The sequence below is a fragment of the Diplotaxodon limnothrissa genome, linkage group LG18, assembly GCF_057381915.1.
Source record: "Diplotaxodon limnothrissa isolate DT_005_m linkage group LG18, D_limnothrissa_male_GT1.1, whole genome shotgun sequence".
Taxonomy (NCBI): domain Eukaryota; kingdom Metazoa; phylum Chordata; class Actinopteri; order Cichliformes; family Cichlidae; genus Diplotaxodon; species Diplotaxodon limnothrissa.
In genome coordinates this window covers 19940950-19964327 of record NC_140613.1, presented here as the reverse complement: position 1 = coordinate 19964327, position 23378 = coordinate 19940950, and the positions used below count along the sequence as shown (strand labels likewise).

General features: G+C 39.7%; 1 protein-coding gene across 1 annotated transcript in view; it reads right to left on the bottom strand.

Annotated features, from left to right (window-relative positions):
- gpc5c (glypican 5c) overlaps window positions 1-23025 on the bottom strand; it is a 111889-nt gene extending 88864 nt beyond the window's left edge. Inside the window, exons 1-2 of the mRNA XM_085378200.1 lie at window positions 22604-23025; window positions 13573-13734 (exon numbers count right to left, since the gene is read on the bottom strand). Of these exons, the coding sequence (XP_085234326.1) occupies window positions 13573-13734; window positions 22604-22775 (334 nt within the window). The 5' untranslated portion in view covers window positions 22776-23025. The remainder of the gene's footprint in view (window positions 1-13572; window positions 13735-22603) is intronic.
- Between the last annotated feature and the right edge of the window lie 353 nt (window positions 23026-23378).

Below are 23378 nucleotides of genomic sequence, written 5' to 3'. Positions count from 1 at the left end.
CTCAAACCTCTCTGGGTGACAGCTTGCAGTGAGGTGCGGTTTAAATTATTCAAACATTCCAGCAGTTCAGATTTTAAGCAAAGCTACGAGGCAGGGAACACAGTGTTTTACCTCATTCTTATCCTTCTGGGGGCAGAGGTTATAGTTATAACCTATCATTGCCTTTTGCTCGATTAACTTGGTAGAACAACCCACACATATATTCATGCAGCCACAAAAATCTGGAGGCGAGTCATATAAACATAAGCTCCCAGGGAGTATTGTAGATTCACAATACATAATTGAAGGTACAATTTATAAGTTATACCTAGAATGCAACTTCAGTATAAGCTGTAATTTAACCTTCAAACGTTACTGTTCACCTACTCATTACTAAGATGCAAATCTTCCATCTTGTCACTCAGCATATACCAGATAAGAGAAGGGCTGCAGACTTGTATAAAGGAAGTTTATATAACAGAAGCCACAAAAGACCTAATGCACTAACAGCAAGAACCATGAAGGAACCTGCCTCCATAGAAAGGTACAGTGATGACCAGGCACAGTCTGGTTTAGGCATAAGCTGCCTTATACCATACTCCACAGGCATTTGATTTTTCATATACAGTGTGAACTGGATCCCATGACTCATTTTTAAATTTTTATTCATCTGTGATTTTCGAAAAAGTTGTCTCCTATGGTTAGACAGATCTAGATTCTCATTCTGTGATAAGTCAAGCATGACTGTTGTGGGCTTCTCTGCATTTTCCAGTTCTGGGAAATATACTAAGAACAAAAAACAGGCCACTTTTTAAGCCACAACTAGCATTGCGTGGAACTCAGTGGGGTTTGATTGTTCTGTCTAACCACTGTACCTAATTCTGGATTTGACCACACTCAGTTCAGACACACACTCGTGGGTGGCTATCATTACTATGTCACAGCCTCCCATCTGTGATCCTGTTGGGAAATGAAGCCCTACTGGATTATTTTGGAGGATATTTTTTTACGAGGCAATTATCTTTAATTTGCTAGGAAGTCCTAAAACACTGAAATTCAAAACACATAATTGTCACGCTAACTCTATGGAAACAAATGAACAGACCTTGTTTGTCTGTGGCCGTGTGGTGCAATCTGACATCTTCTCCGTTTGGAATAAACAATGTATTAAATGTGTAAAATAGCAGCCAGCGGCAATGAGGAAGACGCCTTTGCCCTACAGTGGCTTAAACTGAGAATGTATTTATGACTCTATAATAAGGTATTGCACCACATCCAAATGCTATGCCAAGGTCATTCTCTAAAATACTGGATTTAAGTCATAGGAGGTTATTTCCACTTTACATTCTGCATGCCAACCCTTTGTTTAACTGTCTCAATTAAAGCTAAAGTGTCACTATGAAACTGCCACAATCACCAAGTCAAAAATAAGCACAGCACTATGGTTTTGTCACAACTGGCGTTTCTTGCTTTTGCTACACAGTTGTTACTGTATGGATGGATTCCTCAGTCTAAATCACAATGCACGCATGCAGAAGATGTGCATATGTTAATTATTAAAGGTTAATTATTCTGTCTGACCAGTAGATTGACTGCTGTTGCATTATAGAGGCTATTGTTAATTATTTAAAGACTCTGTGAGCAGTCTTTGAAAATTCCAGACTTTCTTTCATCCATTGGTTTATAGATTATAGACAATGGGTTGCTGGTGGACATTCCAGGATACATCTGAATACCTTGGGTGACTCTCTAATAAATAACTGTTAGAGCAACTATCTGTTGCTCGTTAAGGTAGCATTTCAAATGTTTGCCTACTGTTTGAAATAGTTTAATTCATAAGTGCTCACTTCACTAACAGTTCTTTTGCCTGTTCACTTCACATCACTGAAACTCAGGTTGCTGCACCGCTGATAGTATCCTCTTGAAAATTATGAATTCGTAAAATAACAGGCAAAATTCCACCAAATCTGCTACACAAATACTACGTCCAGTTCAGTTATAAACAGGAGAGAAACAGAATAAAAGGAAACATATTAAGTTCAAGGTTTAACCCAACTCCCAACCTAAAAGCTGGGATAGATTCCAGCCCCCGGGTGTGCCTAAATTGGGCAAGTGGACAAAACAATGGATGGATGGAATTATATATGTTTGCATTAGGTAAAAATACTCCAAAAAATGTATTTTGTCCCCTGAGGGTATATCTAATAATGGAAGTGGCATGCTTGTAGAGGTGTTGCATTGCAATCTAACTTTGTTCTGTTATCCTGGCAAATTGAGTTTCTGCCAGAGGTTTCTTCCTCCTAAAATGGAGTTTTTCCATTGTCACCAAGTGCTTTGATTGTTGGGTTTGCTTTGTATTATTATAGTGTCTGTACCTTATATAAAGCGACTTGAGGTGAGTGCTGTTGTGATGTGGCGCTATATAATTATAATTCAATTAAAATTAATTACTGTGGGATAGCTGGTGGATAAACAGTAATAAAAACAAGTGTTGCATGATGCACTTGAGGGCTCAAGTTCTTGCGTGTGTGTGTGCATAAAAAACTTTGTAACCCTACAACCATTATTGGACTTTACATCCAAATCCCATTATGAAAACCTGAGATACAGGGTATCACAGATGACACTGATTTCAATTTTTGCGCGAGCACAAGCAGAGAGAATCTACATATTTGCTTCTATGTATGTCTATTTTCAAGCATCTATATGTGACCCTGTAGATGTGTGTGTGCTTCCGTGTGCTTGGAGATGTGGTAATACCGTGATAATGAGACCGGAGACACTGTTCTCATACCATGGAGTTGTGGGTCATTCCTATCTTGGCAATCAGTCCTGACTGAACCTGACCAACCATGTTCTCAGGCAAAGCATTTTAATCCTACACGCTTGGGTTTCAGACAGGTCACCACACAGTTATGTGACATAGTGACATATGTGTAGATTACATATTCTTGTTTTAATTAGCAGAAATACTGTATATAGGTCCATCATCGCCCACGCACTGCTGGTCATCTTAGGTTACATGGAAGAGCTGCAGTGTCACACAATCTCCCCGTTTAATGGTAATAAACTATTAATAAGTCTTTGAATTAATCTGTTGATTCATCATACTTGTGCAGCGAAATCATACATCTAAAATCTAAAGTGGTAGCATGACTCATCTGTCAGACACCAGGCGCAAACATGCTGCTCACATAAGTTTGACCTAAAAGAATCGGAAAACTGCCCCTTGCCAAGAACACTTTGAGTTGAAAAACCTCTTTGAAAGCCCATATACAATCAAAATGTATGTGCACATAATGTAGCTGACCTTTGGCTCCAAGTCCCAATTTGCCTGTCTTGTCCTATCAGGAGGTGAACGTTTGGAATAATGAGGGAGGGGTGTGGGGGCTTTATATTTCACTGTAAGCATTCCGGGAATCTAAATGGCAACCCTGCTGTGTCAATAGGTAAGGAAAGAAAAATTTAAAAAATGAAAAATTCATATCCTGCAGTGTCCACAGTGCACTGCCCTATAATGTGGCAGGGAGGCAGACTGAACATGGAGACTGAATGGTGGCGGAGGGGGGGCAATGCTTTCTGCTTTGGCAAAAGAGGGGAAACATGATCGACTGCAGGGAAATGAGCAGATGAGCAGATGAGAGAACGACAGGGACAGAGGAGACAGAGCTCAGGAGCTGTGGGTGAAAGGGGTGAGGGGAGAGTGGTGGGGTGGTTGCTAAAGTGGCTAATACCATAAAGGGGAAATGTAGACAGTCAGCACTGGTAGACACTGTTGACAGATTGATGGACAGAACCTCTGGTACTTATCATTAAGAGGGCCATAGGAGTTTAGTCATGTCCCATTTTCTCTTTAATTTATTGGTATATAGATTACAAGTATGCGCATCTAAATGCAGCAAGTGTTACTAGAAGTGTGACCATAGCAACAAAATATATTTTACCCAGTCAACACCATGGGAAAAGTGATTAGACAGCATCCATTCTGAGTAACTGTATGACGAAAGAAAAGAGAAGGACCAGCGAGTGACATACTTTTTCTAACTCTGGCTTAGATTGTGAAAAATGTAGCATTGCTCCATGCAGTAAGAACATTAGTTCATACAAAAGTTTCAGATTGTGAAACTTTCTAAAGATGTGAAAGGAAATGAAAAGGCTAGGGAACACAGTGGTTGGGATGCTGATAGGGGGCTGCATGAGTGCAGAAGGTGTAGGGATGGTCATATACGCAAATATTCAATAGAAAGACTGATTTTTCTTTCCCAGGATTCATGCCACCAAATTATTGCCTTTAACTCTAAAAGATTAAAATTCTCTGTTTATTGTAGTTCACTAGCAAAAACCTGCTCTATGTGCAGTTTTTGCCAAACCTCCGGTGCTTTTTCAAAGTCTTCACTTTGTATTTAGTGGTGACTCAAACAAAATTCCATGGCGTATGCCAGTGGTTCCCAAACTTTTTTTGCTAGGCCCCCCCCCCTATTTTACAAGAAAAATCTTTTTTTTTTTGCGTTTACTTGTGGACGAGGAATACAGAGTTTGTCATGCAACGTCAAAGGTACAAGAGATGAATTACAGAATGGCAGATAGAGACAAAATACTGTTACTGTTAATCTGACTATCTTCAGGTTTTACACGCTTACATATACACACGCAGTTACTGTCCCTCCATTTAGAAAGGTGTAATTATTTTATGTGTAGTTGTTTTTTTCCTGTGTAATAATATTCAACATTGCTATCAATACATTTTTCAAAAAAATGCCTCTCTGTACAAAATGGGTTCAAAAACAGTACAGTAACTTTACTGTATAAAGAGCTAACATCTCCAAACTGTCAGGAGTAGTTAGTCATTACAAGAAGTGTTTGTGAACTAAAAATCAAGAATGTTTGATACTGTTTGTCTGTGATTTGGAGAGCCCAGCGCGTGCTCCTGACACAGGGAAAACCAGACCTACCTTGGCACTTGTGCAGGTGAAGCCAAAGGGAAGATATGCTTCACCATATTTTCTAGTCTTTGGCTTGGAAGAAAGTTGGTTTGGAAACATATTTGGCCATGCCTCATCTCCTGCTTTGCGTTTGTGTCAGGTTGTGTTAAAAACATGTCCATTGTGTTAGCAGTGTCCAAGTGTCACTTTGTTTTTTCTTTTCACCCCCCCCCCCCCCCCCACAATGGCCGCACCCAGGGGGCGGGCCCCACACTTTGGGAACCTCTGACATATGCTAATTTTGGTTCAAGTTTGTAAAAATGCTGCAACTTCAGTGGTGTGGAACTGGTTTGGCAGATACACACCAAAGCACATTTTTTGGTAGAGCATGCAAGTGGGCTGTCGTTATTACCGTTATTACCGTTATTACCGAACCGATTTTATGTCGCACACGGCGCTTAAAAATCTGTCAAAAATTGTTTTAGTACGACTTTGCTAAGCTATGAACCCGCACCGCTTGATGGATTGTCAGAGCATTGCAGCTACCGTAGTCAGGAGCCTCGTAATACCTACGGTGCTTCAACATAATATTACCGTATTGTTTGTGTATAAGGTCTTTTTAAGTTTTGTGGATATTATACATGGTTATGCTGAGGATATGTTGGCCAATTTCCACTGGAAATGCCTTTTGATTAAACTGTCAGCAAGGAATTTGCATTTGCACTGTTACATTTTTATATAACTTTAATGCACATAAAAAAACAGCTGCTTGTTTAAGTGAAAATACATTGATGGGTTGTTTTTTTTTGCACTAATAAAGTTGTGGAGTTGTAAAGTAATTTGTCCTGCGTCAAATATATTGTCAGTTATATCGTTATCGCAAATTTTCAAATATATATCATGATGAGTATTTTTGGCCATATTGCCCTGCCCTACTTGGCAGTATGCCTTGAGCAATCACAATACACAGAAACAGTTTGCATTGACAATCAAAAATTTGCATAACCGTATTGCACTTACAATATTATGGAACTTAATGTTTTATTGCCAAAAATTAAGTAGTGAAATGATTCCATTTGCAAAAGAATATAGGTCCGGTGCAACCTCAAATTAGCCGGCGATGCCTTTTTACATACACAGGTAAATTGAACAAAAGTGCCTAGCTAAACCTAACTAAATGCATGACTCTCTGTAGTTTGCGACAAATTTTAAATATGTCCAGGTAATAAACCATTACTTAAGTGGAAACTGATGAAGACTAAACTAGAGACAGCCAGGGAAAGAGACTGGACTCCAGATATTCATAAAAAAATGAAAGGAAACATTTAGGCTAACATATGATTAACATGAAACAGACCCTTAAACGGACTGAGGTGTTAAACAAATCCAAGATGAAAGGGACTCTAATAAAGAATTTTCCACTTTTCTAAGCAGGTGTGGCCTCTGTTTTCATTTATCAGCTTTATCATAAATCAGGCATACAGGAAGGTGCAAGCGTATTGTTTAAATTAGGGGCCAAAACTGGTCTGTATAAATGTCTAAGTCCAGTACGCTATGAAAACAAAACAAAATGCTTGTATTTTCTGACTACAATAAACAAAAGGATGATACTAAATAATCAAGACCTACGCAAAACAATATTTCTTAAGATAAGATAAGATACCTTTATTAGTCCCACGAGTGGGAAATTTCATGTTAAAGGGCAAATTCCCATCACAATCCCAAAACCCAAAGTGGTGACAGTTTACCAATGATAGACTGCACTGTGCTTGACTTAAAGGCTTAAACCTGTGTTCATCTTGGCTTACAATGCAGCAGATACAATCTATCACTGATCATATAAAGAGGACACAGCTGGAGAGAGTCAGAAGACCATTTTCATCATTTACTGCAACTCCTCCCCTAATACAATGGATGAATGACCTGGGAATTTGTGACTAAATCCCACTGTGGGGACTCGTTAATGGTACAAAGAAGCCACAGAGGCAAAAAGGAAACAGAAGAAGCAGAGTGTCTATGACAGGGTGTAATGAGCAAAATGACTTGACTTGAATGTGGAAGTGATCTGCTAAATCATTCCCACACCCAGCTGGAAAAGAGGCACAAGAGAAAGACAGCTAAGTCCAACCAAATTTGGGCTGAAGCAAACATGTGAGTCATACTACAGAGGCATATGCTGATCACAATGTTGATCCACTTATGCATTAAAAGCATACATTCTCCCACAGGTACTGGCTGAAAACAGCTCTCCTTCACAGGAAGTCTGGCCAATTTGCAAAGTACAACACGCCATTCCCCCAAGCTCACCAATATCCCCTTATGTGCCTCAGCATGACCTTATTATGGTCGAATCCACATTATTAATCTCCCTCAAAAATATCTCCTCGTCCTCAGAGATATTAAACCGCTGTGGTAAGGGTTCTGGTTATTAGGCATTTTCTCAAAAACATTTTGACTGACAGCTGCTGTGTAAGGACACATGTACTCACATCTACATCTAAGCTTTGTGTAAGCAACCTTACTAGGTCAGATCTAGAAACATTTAGCAATCACTGTACAAGCAGTTGGATTAACAGATGCATTCAAAAAATGATTCTTGGCCGTTATAAACATGAAGCAATAATTCTCGATAAAATGTAGCTGAAATATATAAAATCAAAGGTCTATTTATTCAAATAATTAATCATTGAGTGAAATATGCTGAGTATACACTGAATATATACTAATCCCGCACATTTCATTTAACCTATCCCATTAAATTTAACATATTGTACTGTATTAATGTTGCAAAATTACATGGAAAATTTACAATCAAATTACTTAAAGTACACATTTTGGGCATAAATATTGTTTTTAGTGTAGACATGTGGGGTCGTGCAAGATTATGACCCCACACCCAAAATTCCTCAATAGCTCAACAGTTTCTTAGGAACTCTGGAGGCTTTTGGCTGAGACGGACAGTGACTTGAAAAGAGAGGGGGTATGCATTAATGTGAAGAGAGTTTATGAAGACAGCATTTATGAAAAAGCAAGCAGGCTACACAGATGGCAATGTGGAAGGTAACTCGTGGGTCTCAGACTCTGAGCATGAATCTTGACGTCTCAGACTAAGGTCTTCAGAAAATCCTAAGCAGGATGTCTCTTCTTTTCTTGACAACCTTGACCCTCACAGCATCAGATGCCACAGTACGGTCCACTCTGTCACTTTGATTATGTCTGAATGAAGTCATGTGAAACGTAACATAGAAGTGACCTATGCCTCAGCAATGTGAGTTATCCCATGTCTGAAAAAAACTACATCTCTCTCTCTCTCACACACACACACACACACACACACACACACACACACACACACACACACACACACACACACACACACACACACACATCAGCCAGTGAAGCATGAGTGCAGCTGAGTGAGACATAAGAAAATAACATAAGAAAAAGCCAGGCTGAACCTATCAGCAGCAGAGTATGAATCCTATCAGCCAGCCAGACAGAATCTGTTCCAGAAAAGCCAAACTGTCTTGGACTGGTAACAAGCACTGGGAAATATGACTTTGTCTTATTATCAAGTAATTTCCTGAGTGTGATGCTTATTGTGCTCTTAGTCTTACCAATAGCCTCACAACTATTTCTAACAGGAATGTAGGAAACAGTATTTATTAAGCAGCCTCAGAAAATAATTTGTGAGAAGGGGAAAAAATTGGATATTTATCCAAGGTTCCTTCTAATCATTGCAATAGAACTTGGCACAAGGCTGGACAGATATCTAGACCGCTATGGTATTTGCTTAGGCATTCAATCTAATATTGTGATGCATGCGTGCTTGCTGAGGAAGATGGTGGCTAATGAAGAAAAACAAAAGAAGACTTTTGGATTAAATATGACAGCGGAGAACAGAGATGTGTTTATGGTTATGGTTCTATTTTGCAGAGTGCACTGTTGGCAGCCATGTTATCTTTAAGACATGAGAGCGCTCTGCAGCACACATGCCAGCCAGCAAGTTCAAGATACTGGCACGCTGCCCACTTGGGCCCAGCATGCTCTTGTTAAGCAACCAATGCTGACAAAGCACGGTTCACAGAAAGCGAGAGAGAAGGAGAGAGAGACACCCGGGACGATAAAAAAGGAAAGTTGTCAAGAGGGTAGCAGCACGTAGTGACTCTACAGAGAAAAAGCCTGTTCACTCAGTGGTTTTAAAGGTATACATATGCATTAAAAGCATGCATTCTCCCACAGGTAGACACCTGACAGAAGCACATTCAAACACACCTGTGCACACTTCACTGTGCTCCTTCCTTTAGCAACAAGCCCTCCCTTCATCTTATTTCTCTCTGCTCACTTTCAAGGCCCCAGTCCCTGCTCTCTGGGTTCTCACACATTCATGAGGTGAGAAGGGCAAATGAAAAGCAGAGGTAATTAGGACAGATTTGAGCCCAACTTCAAGACTTTATGGCACGTTGAGCTTCTCCCTTGCTCCTCCCTCTTTTCCTTTTGTTATTTCCCACTTTTCCCCAGTGAGGCCGAGTTCTCCAAACTCTGAAAGCATCCTTCTTGCATCCTGTCCTCATGTGTCATGTTTACTCAGGAGACTAGAAAGGCATTGCAATAGAAACACGCTTAGTACACACGCACTTCGAAAGACACAGTGCATTTGCTCCAATGTTAAGTCTATAAACACAGTCTCCCTCCACCCTGTAGACTAAATGAGACATGTAGGGACCGATTCCGGATATCCTCCCTAATTTGAGCATGAGCTCATAGCGCCGAGCAATGTCATTCTGTGTCCAAACGTCAGCCTCTAGAGCAATAACCCTGTCGTTTAAAACATCTGCAGAGAAATATACACGCAGACGTGAAGTGAGAGAACAAAAATGATGATGTGAGAGAGGACGGGATAAAATTAGTGAAAGACATTGCAGACAAATCCAGAGATTGCAATAAAGATAGAGGGACCTGAATCTGATGGATAAACGATGCTTGAAAACAGGATGTAGCAGTCAAGTGACTCACTCTTCCAATCATATGCAAAAGCAATAAATCAAATCAAATACATGCAATAAATGAACCTGTTGGCTCAACAAAGGCTGCGTTGTGTGGGCCACCCAGGATGATTCTGACAGTTAAAATAAAGAAAGCATTAAGCAAACTTTTTAATTAAACTAAAACGCTTCAGGCTAGGTATTCTTGTTTGCCTGTCAGTGCTGAGAGAGAGGAAATGAGAGGCATGGGGTTGTGAGTGCAAAGAGCAACTAACATGGAAACTACTGTCTAAAAAGGCAATTAGAAGAGCTGTAAATTCCCAAAAGGCAGGGGGACAATTACTGTAGGCAGAACTAAGCCACCTGGGAAGACAAACAATCTCACAGTGACTCACTTATTATTGTGCATTCCCATTATCTATTCCCCCCATTAGTTCGTCTTCTTATTCTGCATTATGCCTTTAAAAGCCGAGGCCTTCAAGTATCTTCAAGTCTTCGATTGTGGTTTTCGATCACATTGGGTCTGAAATTCATGTGCTGAAATACACGCGCACACACACGCACACAGAAGCACACGCATAGCCTGCCAGGCGTCTGGAGAGTTCCTGGATGATGAAACAAGGATCAGCTAATTATGCCACCTCAGTGAGAAAAGTAATCGTTCTTTATATGGCGTGGTTTTCAGTCCCTGTCACTCTTTCTCAAATTAACTCCTTGTCCTCAAAGGGCACGTACTGCAAAGTTTCAAATGTAGTGCACTCACTTTGTATGATATTTAAGCCAAGAGAGTACATTTCTCTGAAAAAGTATTTGTCAAGTCTTGTGAGGACAACTTGAGCCTCAAGGTGGCCACAGTGTCTAGTGAAGGTGGTAAATATTGTACATGCTTACATGTCTTTGGTGCATATGTATATGCTCACACACAGACACACAATATCCTGCACATGTAATATACACATGTTCAAAATTTCTATATTACACAAACATTAATGGCCTTTAGCTGTGAGTCAGGCCCCCCCCCTCTCATATCGGTGTCACTAGTGATCAAAAGTGTCAGCATTTTCCTGACATCTGCCATCCCAGCCTCGTGACTATATACCCAGATACCTACTCTCTTGCTCATCATTCCCACCTGTCGTTCACACTCTCACACACACGCAGACACCACACACACAGACAAACAAACACATGAAATTCATTTTCCTTTTCAACAGCTTGCAAACAAGAGTTCCCTGAACAAGAATCTACTAAAATCCTAGTAAGAATCCTTTTACAACAAGCAAGAAAACATTAGGCCACAGAAAAGTTTCCAAGCGAGATCACGCCAGATCTGATTGGCTATGGCAGGGTGACAGCCGAAAGCCCTTGATGGCAATTTTAAGCTGACCGAGCTTAGAGCGGGCTCTGTGGTTCACACCTACCAACCATCAGTGCCCAATGACCATTCCTTATCAGCTATGACATGGATTAGACTATGACTGTTTGTGCTATGGTTGAGAGAGGGAGAGTAGTGAGCTGACCTAGGTGTATCTGTGAGGATCCTGTGGGAGGTTTAATGTTAGGAAGAATGAATGATAAGGAAGAGAGGGGCTGATGCCTGAAAATTAATAACCTGGCTGTGGGTTTTAGGGCTGTGGGTTTTACTGGTATGATGAGGTGGAAGGACTATAGCTAAGGTTAATTGTATATTTTCAAGATTTTGAAGCTAGCAGGCAAACCTGTTTATTCACATTATTACAGGAACACAAGCGCACATGTGGTCTGCATTTAGGGGGTCATACTCATGACATGGCAACTCCCACATAAGACAAAGCACAGTAGGAAATTTAAGGCTGTCAAAACAAACGATGTCCAACGAAAGCACATATACATGCAGACACACTCCTCACACACCCCCATGTAACTTCCAGTGTGCATATCCTTTTGGCTAACCTTACCAATCAGCATGAGAGCTTTGAGTTCAAATAATATGAACAACAGTGTAAAAAAACACTCAGACACTGCACCCGTCGTGAGATTTGCTGCACACACCTGAATATAAGCTGAGAGCAAACAAAAAGAAATAGGAGGAAAAGGTGATCCACAGACAATTTCCTATCATTTAGAGTTTAAATAACAGCACCAATGTTATCAGACAAATTCATATTCTTGTTACTTCAGTATATGAGGCACCGGCTACTTCACATTCCACTACAGGCTCTCAGACAGCTCAGAGACTGTCCTTAGAAGGCCTTGAAAATTAAAGCCTAGTGACATCATCATTTTCGGCACCATCCAGTTTCTATTGTTATTCCATTGTTATTTTCCATCTTGGCCTTTTCAGGATATGTTGAACACCTGATCTTCATTCACGAGGAAGACTCAGACATGAGGTAAGGAGGGAGGAATAATAATAACCCTGAAAAGGACAAACACAGCTATTTCACTTAATTGGTTTATGAGCATGCTGTAAGAGGAGCTTATCTCTAGAAACGTTTAAACACTTATAAAAATGCTTTGTGTTCAAGCAGTGGAATTTCACATAGCTTTCATTTTAGTTCAAGAAACATTATGGGGATGAGTATACACTTTCCAGATGACATACATGAGTTAAACATGAGCAGTAATTTCCATGGCATCGATGTACAGGACCGTTCCCTTACCCGTTATTACTCCATTATTTCATATTAGACACCAAGACCAGCAGTGTTTCTTGCTTCCTTTGTATCAAAAATCTGGCCAATGCTGCATCAAAGCAGTTTGTGGCCATATAAAACTAATTGCATGGTACTAAAATTCCTGTAGCACTAAAACATCCGAGGCATGTTTCCTACCGAGTGGCATTGTACTGGAGGAAAAACCTGGTCTGTTTTAGATTTGTTTTTTTTATTTAAATGACACTGCAATTAGTGGAGGAGGGAGGGCAAACTTGGGAAGCTGGTGCACTGCTTGATTTAGTTGTGTGTAGCACAAAGACCTTTAACTTCCAAGATAGGCTTTTATCTACAGCAAAGATTTTTTATATCAAAGAGGCATCACAAACAAAAATTATATAAATAAATAAAGAACAAAAGCAAAAAGAACTATTACTTTCAAGGATTGTTACACCCTACTTCAAAACTACTATAATTTATTTTTCCAAGGACTGCAGTCATTGTTTTACTGTCCCAGGAGCAGGACTGGACCGTTCTGAAGCAGACCATCTTCCACAAAACACTAGAGGCTAAGAAAAAGACCTCCATACTCTCTTTTCCTGTCTACCCTCAGTGATCCTGCTTCATATTTCTGTTGCTGCCAAACCCAGAGAAGAAGTGGGACCATGCCCATTTCCTCAGTTACACTTGCCTGCACGCCAGTTACCAAGGTCCTGGGAATCTGAGTGAAAACTTACAAATAAATATTCTTGCCTGGAAACAAGCAAATAAACTTAGATATTTGCTTATTTTATTGTTTAATCTGGATTCTAGTAGAGGAAATAAAGTTCAGTTACAGGTCAACAAACGCTGGGTTTTCTAGCTTGATTCTTTGCAGAAGCCAGCCTCTCTGGGCTATCAGTCCCATGCAGTGGCAGGTACAGTGTGCTGCAGGTATGTCATACGTAGGTGAAGCATAACAACTTAGCAACACGCTGAATAATTATACTATACATAAAAAACAGTTTCAGGTCAATTCAGCCCTAGCTTGACCCCCATTGTATATGAACTTACCCTGGAAGGCATCGACATGGAAAGCGATCACATGCTTAATCTCATGGGTGTAGGCCTGAATGTTATGGAGAGTTTCCCGTTTTACAGCAAACTGGTAGCTCTCCTCCATCTTCCGGGTGCAGCAGGATGGGCCTTGGTGCTTACAAAACAACAGATCTGCATCTAAGAAAGTAAAAAAGCAGGTTTAGTTTATTTGCTGTTCTCTTTTTTTGGTCAATCCAAATTTAGACAAGCTATAACGTTAACAGACAGAAGAGCCAGAGGACAGGAAGTGAAAGTCATCATCCATGTTTCCAGCCATAATATTTTCCTGGTAAATATATTGTTGTCTCAATTTGATGTGACTGAGCACATCGGTCATATCAGGATGTACACTGGTGCAATGCAAACACACAAAGGTTTACACACAAGCACAAACACAAATACAAGCAACAACGGTGGGAAATCACATCTATAAAAAAACCTCCTGTTAATCACAATACTCCAGTTCATCAGCTAATACAATAAAAAAAGAACAGTTTAATTACAATTTAATTACAAGCACATAGTTTAGTTCAACTAGAAATTTGTACAGTAGTACTCTACCAGTGTTACCTACTTCTCACCAGTGCTTTTAATACTTTATAAATACAATTACAATGTCACTGAAACGGCCCTTTCCCACATTTATTTGCACAAATGCACATGCTCATTTTCCATTTTCATAATGTATAAGTCTGGTATGATAACTCATTTTACTGGGGGAAGGGCTGAACAGGAGTGGCTGGAGGCAGGTGTTGTAACCAGAGCCTAAAGCATGGCCTAAGGACAGACCACAAGACCAGTGCCTCACTGTCCAAATCCCACCATGAAACACAATAGGGTTTCATTCTGAATCCCTCTTTCCCTTCTCCTCCCTCCCTCCCTCATCCCCATTTGCCTGGCATATCCTTGTGAGGCCTGGGTGTCTCTTAATTACCCAGTGAGGCTCCATTTGTTCCCATCTCAGAGCCAGATGAGTGAAGTCATAACTGGCTGTCCTGCCCCTTACAGCTCATTATCTCTATCTCTGTAGCAGTCCAGCCCTTCTGTATTGGCCCTGGCTATTATTACATGGAGCCTAATATTGAGATTCTAATCACTTTAAAAGCCCAAATCAAATCAAAACGCTCATATAAAGCTCAAATTCGGTAAACAGACCCAAATTGATCTAACATTTATTTGTTTGCAGAGGGGTAATTTAAACATACACATCCCATCTTCCAACAATGATTGACTTAAAGCTGACATCCTCCACTGCACAAAAGTCATGAACTTTCTGAGAATGAAAAAGTTAAGAACCATCCAGCAACTACTACAGTAAACAACCTTTAAGAAGCAGAGCAAGCATGTGCTTAGAGTTAACTCGTTTGTTCATTTTATACACTTTGGATTAAATAGGTCAGTCACTGTATAGATTTTAAAATCTCCACCCAGTTCGGACCTCTTTAGCGTGGACAAACAGTTGAGTTATAGAACAAATGACATGCAAAAAAAAGCTCAAACTGTTAGTTTTAGAAGTGCTTCACAAACATTTGTAGCGTTTGATCCTGTAATAAAACATCCAATAACAATTTTAGTGTCATTTATTACTCTGGGAAATACTTGAATTAAGCTTAATTTATGCTTATTTGACATTAAAAATACATCAAGTTTTTCTTTAAAGATTTCTGAAAGGACAAAGTATTGTTTTTGCTCCATTTTTAGGCTAAGATTTCCCTATATGTGGTGCATGTCCTCTCTCCGCTTCTGTCCCTGACCCTGCTCAATTCACTGGCTGGCTCCTTCTCTCTTTTGTGTTTGCGTGTTATCTGTGATATGAAAGTAATATCCAGGGACTCATAGTGGAATTCAGCCTGGCTTCTTCGTCCACTGAGCGTAACTGTGTGGAGTAAGTGATACTCAGGAAAACTTTGACTCTTAAAGCCACCGCAGCAGACAGGACAGGCTGACTGTGTACCAAATATACTGAGCCATTTCCTGCAATCAGCCCATGCCACTGCTTTCCCCCCCTGTCGTAGCGAACAACTCCTGAATTTGTTCTTTTTTATCTTTTTGAATATTTATTTGGTGCTTTCTACATGAAGGAGAAGTATGGAACCTGTGAACGCAGGCCCACGACTCACTGAAGTCTACAATACAGGACATATTGTACTGTATGTATCAATTTTCATCTTTGTGAAAATGTTTTAACCATAATGCCTTTGTAATTGCAGTATAGCCAACATACAAATCTTTAAAACCCATCCTATTTCTGTCTTTCATTGCTGCGTGACTGGTTAACATTAAGTCACTTGAATGTAGCATGGGTCTTAAAAGGCTGCTCAGTTACAACATGAATGAAAACTTCTGCAAAGTCAAAAAACAAAAGGACACATTCGGAAAAAGCAACAGTTGATAGCAACAATAGCAAATTTCCCCCATTATACTTGGCAAACTACCCAGCTCTGTCAAAGTGCTTGAGGATGTTGACTTAACAGCAGTTTCCCAATCATGCCTCAAACCTTCAGGTGGAAGGATTCATATGTTGCACAGTGTCAACGCTGTTGCCTTTAAGGCATTCCTGCATAAAATCACATCTATATATAATTTTTTTGTCATTTGGCTCTACGTCGTCACAGTGCATTTTGAATCAGATAACCCAAATTTGAGCTTAACAAACTCAAGCAAAAACTTTGTAGGATTTACAGCCGTTTTATTTTATTATTTATTTTATTGCTGGGAAATAAGTAAGTGTCCAGCTTTTGTTTCTCTTTTCCTCTATGATATAAAACAGCAATTGTCTCTGCAATCTCAGCCACGGCTCGCAGCTTTACACAAGTATCGTGGTGGTCACTCAGTACTGACCCTTCATTATGTAATTGTTAATTTTTTGTAACCTTGTTATGAGTTTGCAATCTTTGTTCATCTTCATGATGCTGTTTCTGTCTAATTAAGTGCTACTTTTTTAAATTCCTTACACAAACTTTTGCAAATCAGTGACTCCAATTCTTGATTACTTACCAGTGATCCCTTTTCAACTGCTATGCCCTTGTAAGTACAAATACATTTTTTATTAATGAATGAATGAATAATGAATACTTATGTACTGATGATTTTCTTTGTACCATCAAAAACACATTGCAAGGGTGCTGGAAAAACTTCTTTCACAGCGCATCTGCCTCCACCTCACCCTATCCCTATCATCTTCCTCTGTCAACCTCTGCATGTTTGACTTCCATGAACCTCCTACCTGGCGACTCTGGGTTTTTTTTTGCCTTATATACTGTATTTCCACATATGTTTGCACATGTTTCAATAAAGCACTCTGCCCATTCCAGCTTAGCTTCCTGTCTTTTTATTAGTGCCAGCCTCTCCAAACTATACACCACTCTACTACCTCCACTCCACCCAAAAATGAATTAATTCATTGATTAACTGCATATTTAGTATATCTTGAAAATCTACAAGAACTGATAAACTCTCATACCAGCCTTTCCAGGCAATCAGAATGTTATATAAGAAACATGCAGAGAATACTGCGGTGCAGAAATACAGCAAGATTTTCTTTGTACATGGTCTACAAGTTGAAGGTATGTATTTTTTATGTGATTCTACACGCAATCCAATTGGCCATTATACTGAGCTCTGTAATTAGTGCCTAATCTACATACTGCTCATTCTGCCTGGCTGAACTTTAACACACCCCTCTAGACGTCAACTTTGATTTCTAATCCCCTTAATTGTCCTCAGATGACAAATACCTCTGGGGTAATTTACCATTAATGACATGGCTCAGGGGTCTTGATTTGTTAGCCATGATCCCTTCAGCAACATCTCAGCACCCTTCATTGAACAAGCCAAAACATCTGAGTGAAGAAACTCTACTGCTGTTTACCACTGTTCACATGCCACGCCTATGTAGTACTAAAGTATCACATTTGAGTTTTCTACAGTATAATGCTTAGAAGAAGAAGATATGTTGCACCAACTCTGGTACTAATTTATTCATAGGTAGCTCACATCGCCTCAGTATGGTATGGAAATGTTGTTTGGATTTGGTATGCACTAATGAGCAGGTGGTTTGTGGTTTCCTGATACTGCTGTTTTTTTTCTAATATTTTTCTGAGAACAAGAATAACTTTGTTAGAAAGTGAGAAAGTGAGTAATTAATGCAGTTACCCTTCTCCTGCCTCAGGAAGTTAGTTCCCTTTGAAATCCAAAGATCCACTGAACTTTCAGGATATTTGCTCTATACAGATTTGTGATGCTTTGGATAGGCCATGTTGAACCCAAACACATTTCAAAAGGGTCTCTGCCACATACCTGCATTTTTGGACTACTTTGAAACTCAAATGAAATGTTTAACTTTCCCATACCCCAATCTGGAACAGCCTACAGTGAGAGTCTAAAGAGTCTAAAACCACACTAAAGGGCACAGACAGAGCAGAAAGAGAGATGTTAGGCTGGCAGGCAAACAGATGCAACCTGATGAAGCAGCATAATATCAGATGGGCATGCTTGTTTATTTTTCTGTTGATCATAATCAAGTAGTTGATACATACTAAATACTGATATTCAAGCTTGTTGCAATTGCAAAAACTTTCTTGTTGCCTTATATACTATATTTCCATGCATGTCCTAACATGTTTTAATAAATCACTCTACTTATTTTCCATTTTCCAAGGAAAATATAAAGAAATGTGAGGTGGCTTGAGACTTTGCACAGTACTGTACATGGTTATATTTGAGAGGTAGATAAAATGACATCATAAAATCACATTTTCTCCCACCACATAAGTGAGCCAGGAGGGTAACGTAGACCACAATCATCTGAAACACAAGACTGGGTCAGACTGAAATCCAATAAGATGGGAAAACCTACTCAGACAGGGTAATCTCACCTTCAGTCTGGACAGCACTGGCTGGAGTATCTAAGTAAAGAGATCAAAGACCATGCAAGATTTTTATTTTATTTTTACGATTTTACATCCTCAGTTTTAAGAAACTGGAGATTTTGGGTTTTTTATGTTGTTATTTGTTTGATTTTCATTCCAACTTGGGGGAAAAAATGGTTGAGAAACTGCCAGACAGAAAATGGACTAGTGCTCAATAAAGTCTGTATGGAGTAGACTGTGGTGCACTTTGAGAGCTTGCCAAAGCCTTTAACACTGTAAACGGTTAAGGATGTGGCGACATGTGATAACACACTGAGTTCCCGTTCGCCTTTCTATTAACACGGCCTCACCCCTTTTGCATTAAACACACAAGACACTTTCTCTTTCTCTCTAAAACAGTTGTTAATGACTCAGTGAATTAGCGTGGCGATACGAAAATGGGAGGGAAACGTGAGTGTGGTGCGCATACAATCCTGATCAAATAGCTTGCTTAAAAGGTTTTAACTGAGCTGTAAAATACTTTGATCATATCTAAAGAATTTATCCAGGAACCCAATTCATCAAGTTATGTGTCTGCGAGCAGCACTTCTTGCTGTCTACTTTCCAAATGATCTATCTCCAAAAGGGTTATATCAGCATGCCGTAGTAATCACAGTATGGAGTGTTTGGCTCTCCACCACTGCACCTAAGAGGCCATAAATCAGAGGATAAGCAACTTCATGTCACTGATTATCAAAGTTCCTTTGATGATGAATCCAGCATTGAGACAGTCTCTCCTTACACTATAAATTGTAGCCAGGGGAATAAATATTGTCTAAAAAGCAAATTGTTTGGTAATGAAACATCATATTGGTGTTAATATAAATTTGAAAACATCAAAGTTCTTTTAAAGTCTCCTCAATTAATTCAGCCAGTCCTTACATCTTATATTACTCACTTGGGTTTTACACAGAATTATTGCTTCATCAATGCAGTTTTAATTTCATAATTAAAGAATATGAGTCCTTCTTACGCCACAACTTAATTCACTTGTGCTGTCCTTGAAAACAAGAAATACAGACTAAACAAATCTGCAGAAAACATCTCTACTGTAAAGTACATCTATCTGAAACGGGATCATTCAATTGGACGGACCTCTGGCTGCCACACTCCTGCCACTTTGTGAGAAATCAGTTCACCACACATGAAATGCAGCACTGTATCCTAAAGCAAATATCAGACTGTGAAAAGCACTGAAGTCTTGCCACTTCAAATTTCAAGCGTTGCTTTTGTTGGCGTTTCATCTGAGAACTGAAGCAGAGTAGCATAATTGTGTACACATACACACATATACACCAGATCTTACACTCTGACAACCCCATCCATTGGTGAGCACTTTGAAGACAAGACTGCATCTAACCCAAAACACCCACTCAAAGAAAAAAAGAAAAGAAAAACAAGCTGTAAGCCCAAAATGCAACAGTGAAACTAAAGCAATGTTTTATTAACTTATGGTCCAGACTAAGGAGTTACAACTGCCTCATTCTGCAAAATTAAAACTGTTACAGTTAAGAAGAAAGACCATTTCATACCATCGCATCGCTCTGTGTAACATCTTTTATTCTCAGGTGGCAGAATGAGATATTTATGTAGCTTCTTTGAGAAGCTGAGCGTGCAAAAGTTTGTGACAGAAGTCTTGTCTCAGACTGCTGACGTGCTTGGAAGGTCCTTTCGTTGTCATTAAGCGCTAACTACTGCTTGCAAAGGAATATTCTCTGTTGCTAATAGTGACACCCTACTAAACAAACATATCGAGTGGTTTGGATGCACCTCTTGGTATGTTTACCACTCAGCTATCAGTTGCACTTCTCCCAGTTACAGCATGCAGACTCTAACTGGTTGATACTTAAGCTGCCACCAACCTGCATGTGACTACTGCACTGAGCATTCTGGCCTGCAGCAATATACAGACATTGAATGCCAAATAATGATCACCTCTGGTCAAATAACATACCGGTAACTGATTTTTGCAGTGACAAGATAAAAATGCCTCATGCAGCAGACATACATCAAATGTTTTAGTAATAATAACAGTACCAATAACATAACACACACACACAAAAAGAGTAGAATAGGGTGAAAAGGACATACTGATGACTGTTAAACGTAGGAGATTGCTTTGTTGAATTAAAATATATGCATTTAGCAGCCACATTCTTCTGCAACTCTGTGTATTTAAGCATGGTCAAGACAAACTGAGCATCAGAAAGGAGAAAGAAAGGTGATTTAAGTGACTTGAACGTGGCATGGCTGTTGGTGCCAGATGGGCTGGAGTGAGTATTTCAGAAATTGCTGATCTACTGGGATTTTCCCACACAACCATCTCTGGGGTTTACAGAGAAAGGTCTGAAAAAGAGAAAGGATCCAGTGTGTGGCAGCTATCTGGATTAGAATGGCCCTACTTCTTCAAAATGATAGGAAGGCAATGGCAACTCAAATAACCACTGTTTACAACCAAGATAAAGAGAAGAGCATATCTGAAAGCATAGCACAGAAGCAGAAGATCACACCAGGTGCCACTCCTGCCAGCTAAGTAAAGAAAACTGAGCCTATAATTCACCCACGCCCACCAAAATTAAAAAATAGAAGTCTGTCAGAATTGGTCAAATCAAATCTGCCTTATATTAGGCTGGTGTTGGTGTAATGATGTGGGTCTAATAGTAAAATGCAACATGTCACAAAGCTGAGATCACCTCAACCTGGTTTCTGGAGCATGCCAGTGAGTTCACTGCACTCAAATGGCCTCCACAGTTACCAGATCTCAGCCCTTAGAGCGCCTTTGAGCTGTGGCACAACAGGAAATTCTCATCATGGATGGGTCGCAACTGTGTGATGCTATCATATCAGCATTAAACCAATTTTAAAAATCCCTGAGGAACGTTTCAGCAACTTGCTGAATCTGTGTTATGCATAATTAAGGCATTGTGAAGGCAAAGTGTAACTAATATAGTGGCCAGTGACTGCATATAGTCACTGGCCACTAATTTGCTCCATCTTAAAACTGACACCATCCTTATTTAATAGTGACAACATATCACAGTATTACTACCAAAAAAGCAAAATTACCACAGCAGGACTAATGTCTAAACTGGTTTATAAACGTCTCCAAGAAAAGATTGAACTGATGTTTATCCTCATAAATTAACTCTTTTTGTTTTTCTATTATTCTTTTTCGGTGTGCAGGAGGAAAGCACAGACCCCAAAACCTTTAAGGCTTTTAAAACAGTTTCCAAGCACTGCTGTAGCTATGTAGAGAAATTATTCATATAAAACGCTCTAAGTTTGTGTGAGTCAATCTTTAATAATTGCAAAGAAACCAGGAGATTTCAAATCAATCACTATTTTCACTGTCCTCATCATATGATACTATTTGCGTCACACTCGATCTGTTGTAGCTCACAAACCCTGTCTCAGCTGGATGGCACGTGAACCTGCAAATTTTATAATATTAGACCAATTAATATCAGACAAGACTCACACATATATGAATAGCTTAAATGTGTACATAATAGCTGAGAGATATGATTTATAAAGAAAACACAAACGCAAGAATGCAAGATGACAGACATATTTGACTTGAAAGAACAGACAAACATGTTCAGACAGACTTCACTCACTTTAAGATCATGTCAGATTTGTCGGTATGTTACACTGTTTAGAACAGAAATCATCCTAGGAAAGTGGACACGCAATCCATCGTATTATTATATACACATGCTCTGGTCGAAACTATTTCAAAATTCTCCATCTAATATGACCAATATGGTAAAAACAAGATAGATGCAATATCTTCTTTCACCTCAGTGAACTTTTAACTCTTATAAGGCCATTCACAGTGATCCACATTCGCAAGAGCAATGTAATCGATATCAGGAGCCCATTCATTAAAGGACTTTTATTTATTTATTTTTTAAATTAAAGTCAAATCCTGGGCTGATTTAACATGACATCATCTACACCTTTTAAGTATGGCGTTTGCTTTAGTGTTATGACTTCACTCGTTTTAAGACTAAAATGCTTCTGGAAAGCTATCAGACGCACATAGTGCGCTTTAGCCAAAGTGCTCCACGCCATGGGTGCCAAACCCACTCGCTCACCTGTGACAGGTGTCTCCGGTACCCGGTTCAGCGGCCCGACCTGCTGGAAAGCGGTCCTCACTTCATAACAGCTGTACGTGTCCACGTCGATCACTTTCACCGCAAACGTGAGCAGCGAGAAAATCCAAAAGCATCCGACAGAGTTTACGCGTGGGCATATTCCTCGCGACATTGCCGCATCTCACACCAGGTATCCTCGTGGATAGCGTACTGTAACCTGACTGTAAACTGTGTGACAAGGTTGGGAAGAAGAAGAAAAAAAGACGGTACGTGTGTCTAATGAAGCGACGATTAGTTTAAACATCTGACAAACTTCTCCGTCTGGTTTTCACATTATTGGTGAGTGTGACCGCCTCACAGCAGAGATTCGGGGTCTTCTCCTGGACAGAGGAAGAGTGGTGTGGGCTAAACCCTCTCTGTCCCGCGCTTAACACTTTGCATTGGTCTACTGCCTGCATGCCTATTTCCAAAGCCTTGCGCACTTTCCCCTCCCTTGCATTTTACTTCAGCTAAGTGCCCTTACTTAAACTCACTTCAACACTGCTACAGCAGATCGAAGCGTCTCTATCCCTTATGACATTCTAAATCCTTAATAGTAAAATATTTAAGATGCCACTTGCTATCAGTGCTCTAGCACACTAGACTTAGGGTAATATTTAGGCTAAATGGACCTCTCACCAGCATAATATCTTTAAGACACACAGAAAATTAAATGAATGTGGGGTTAAAGATGACCAGACATTCTGTTCAATTTGAAAGTATCACAACTGGCTCC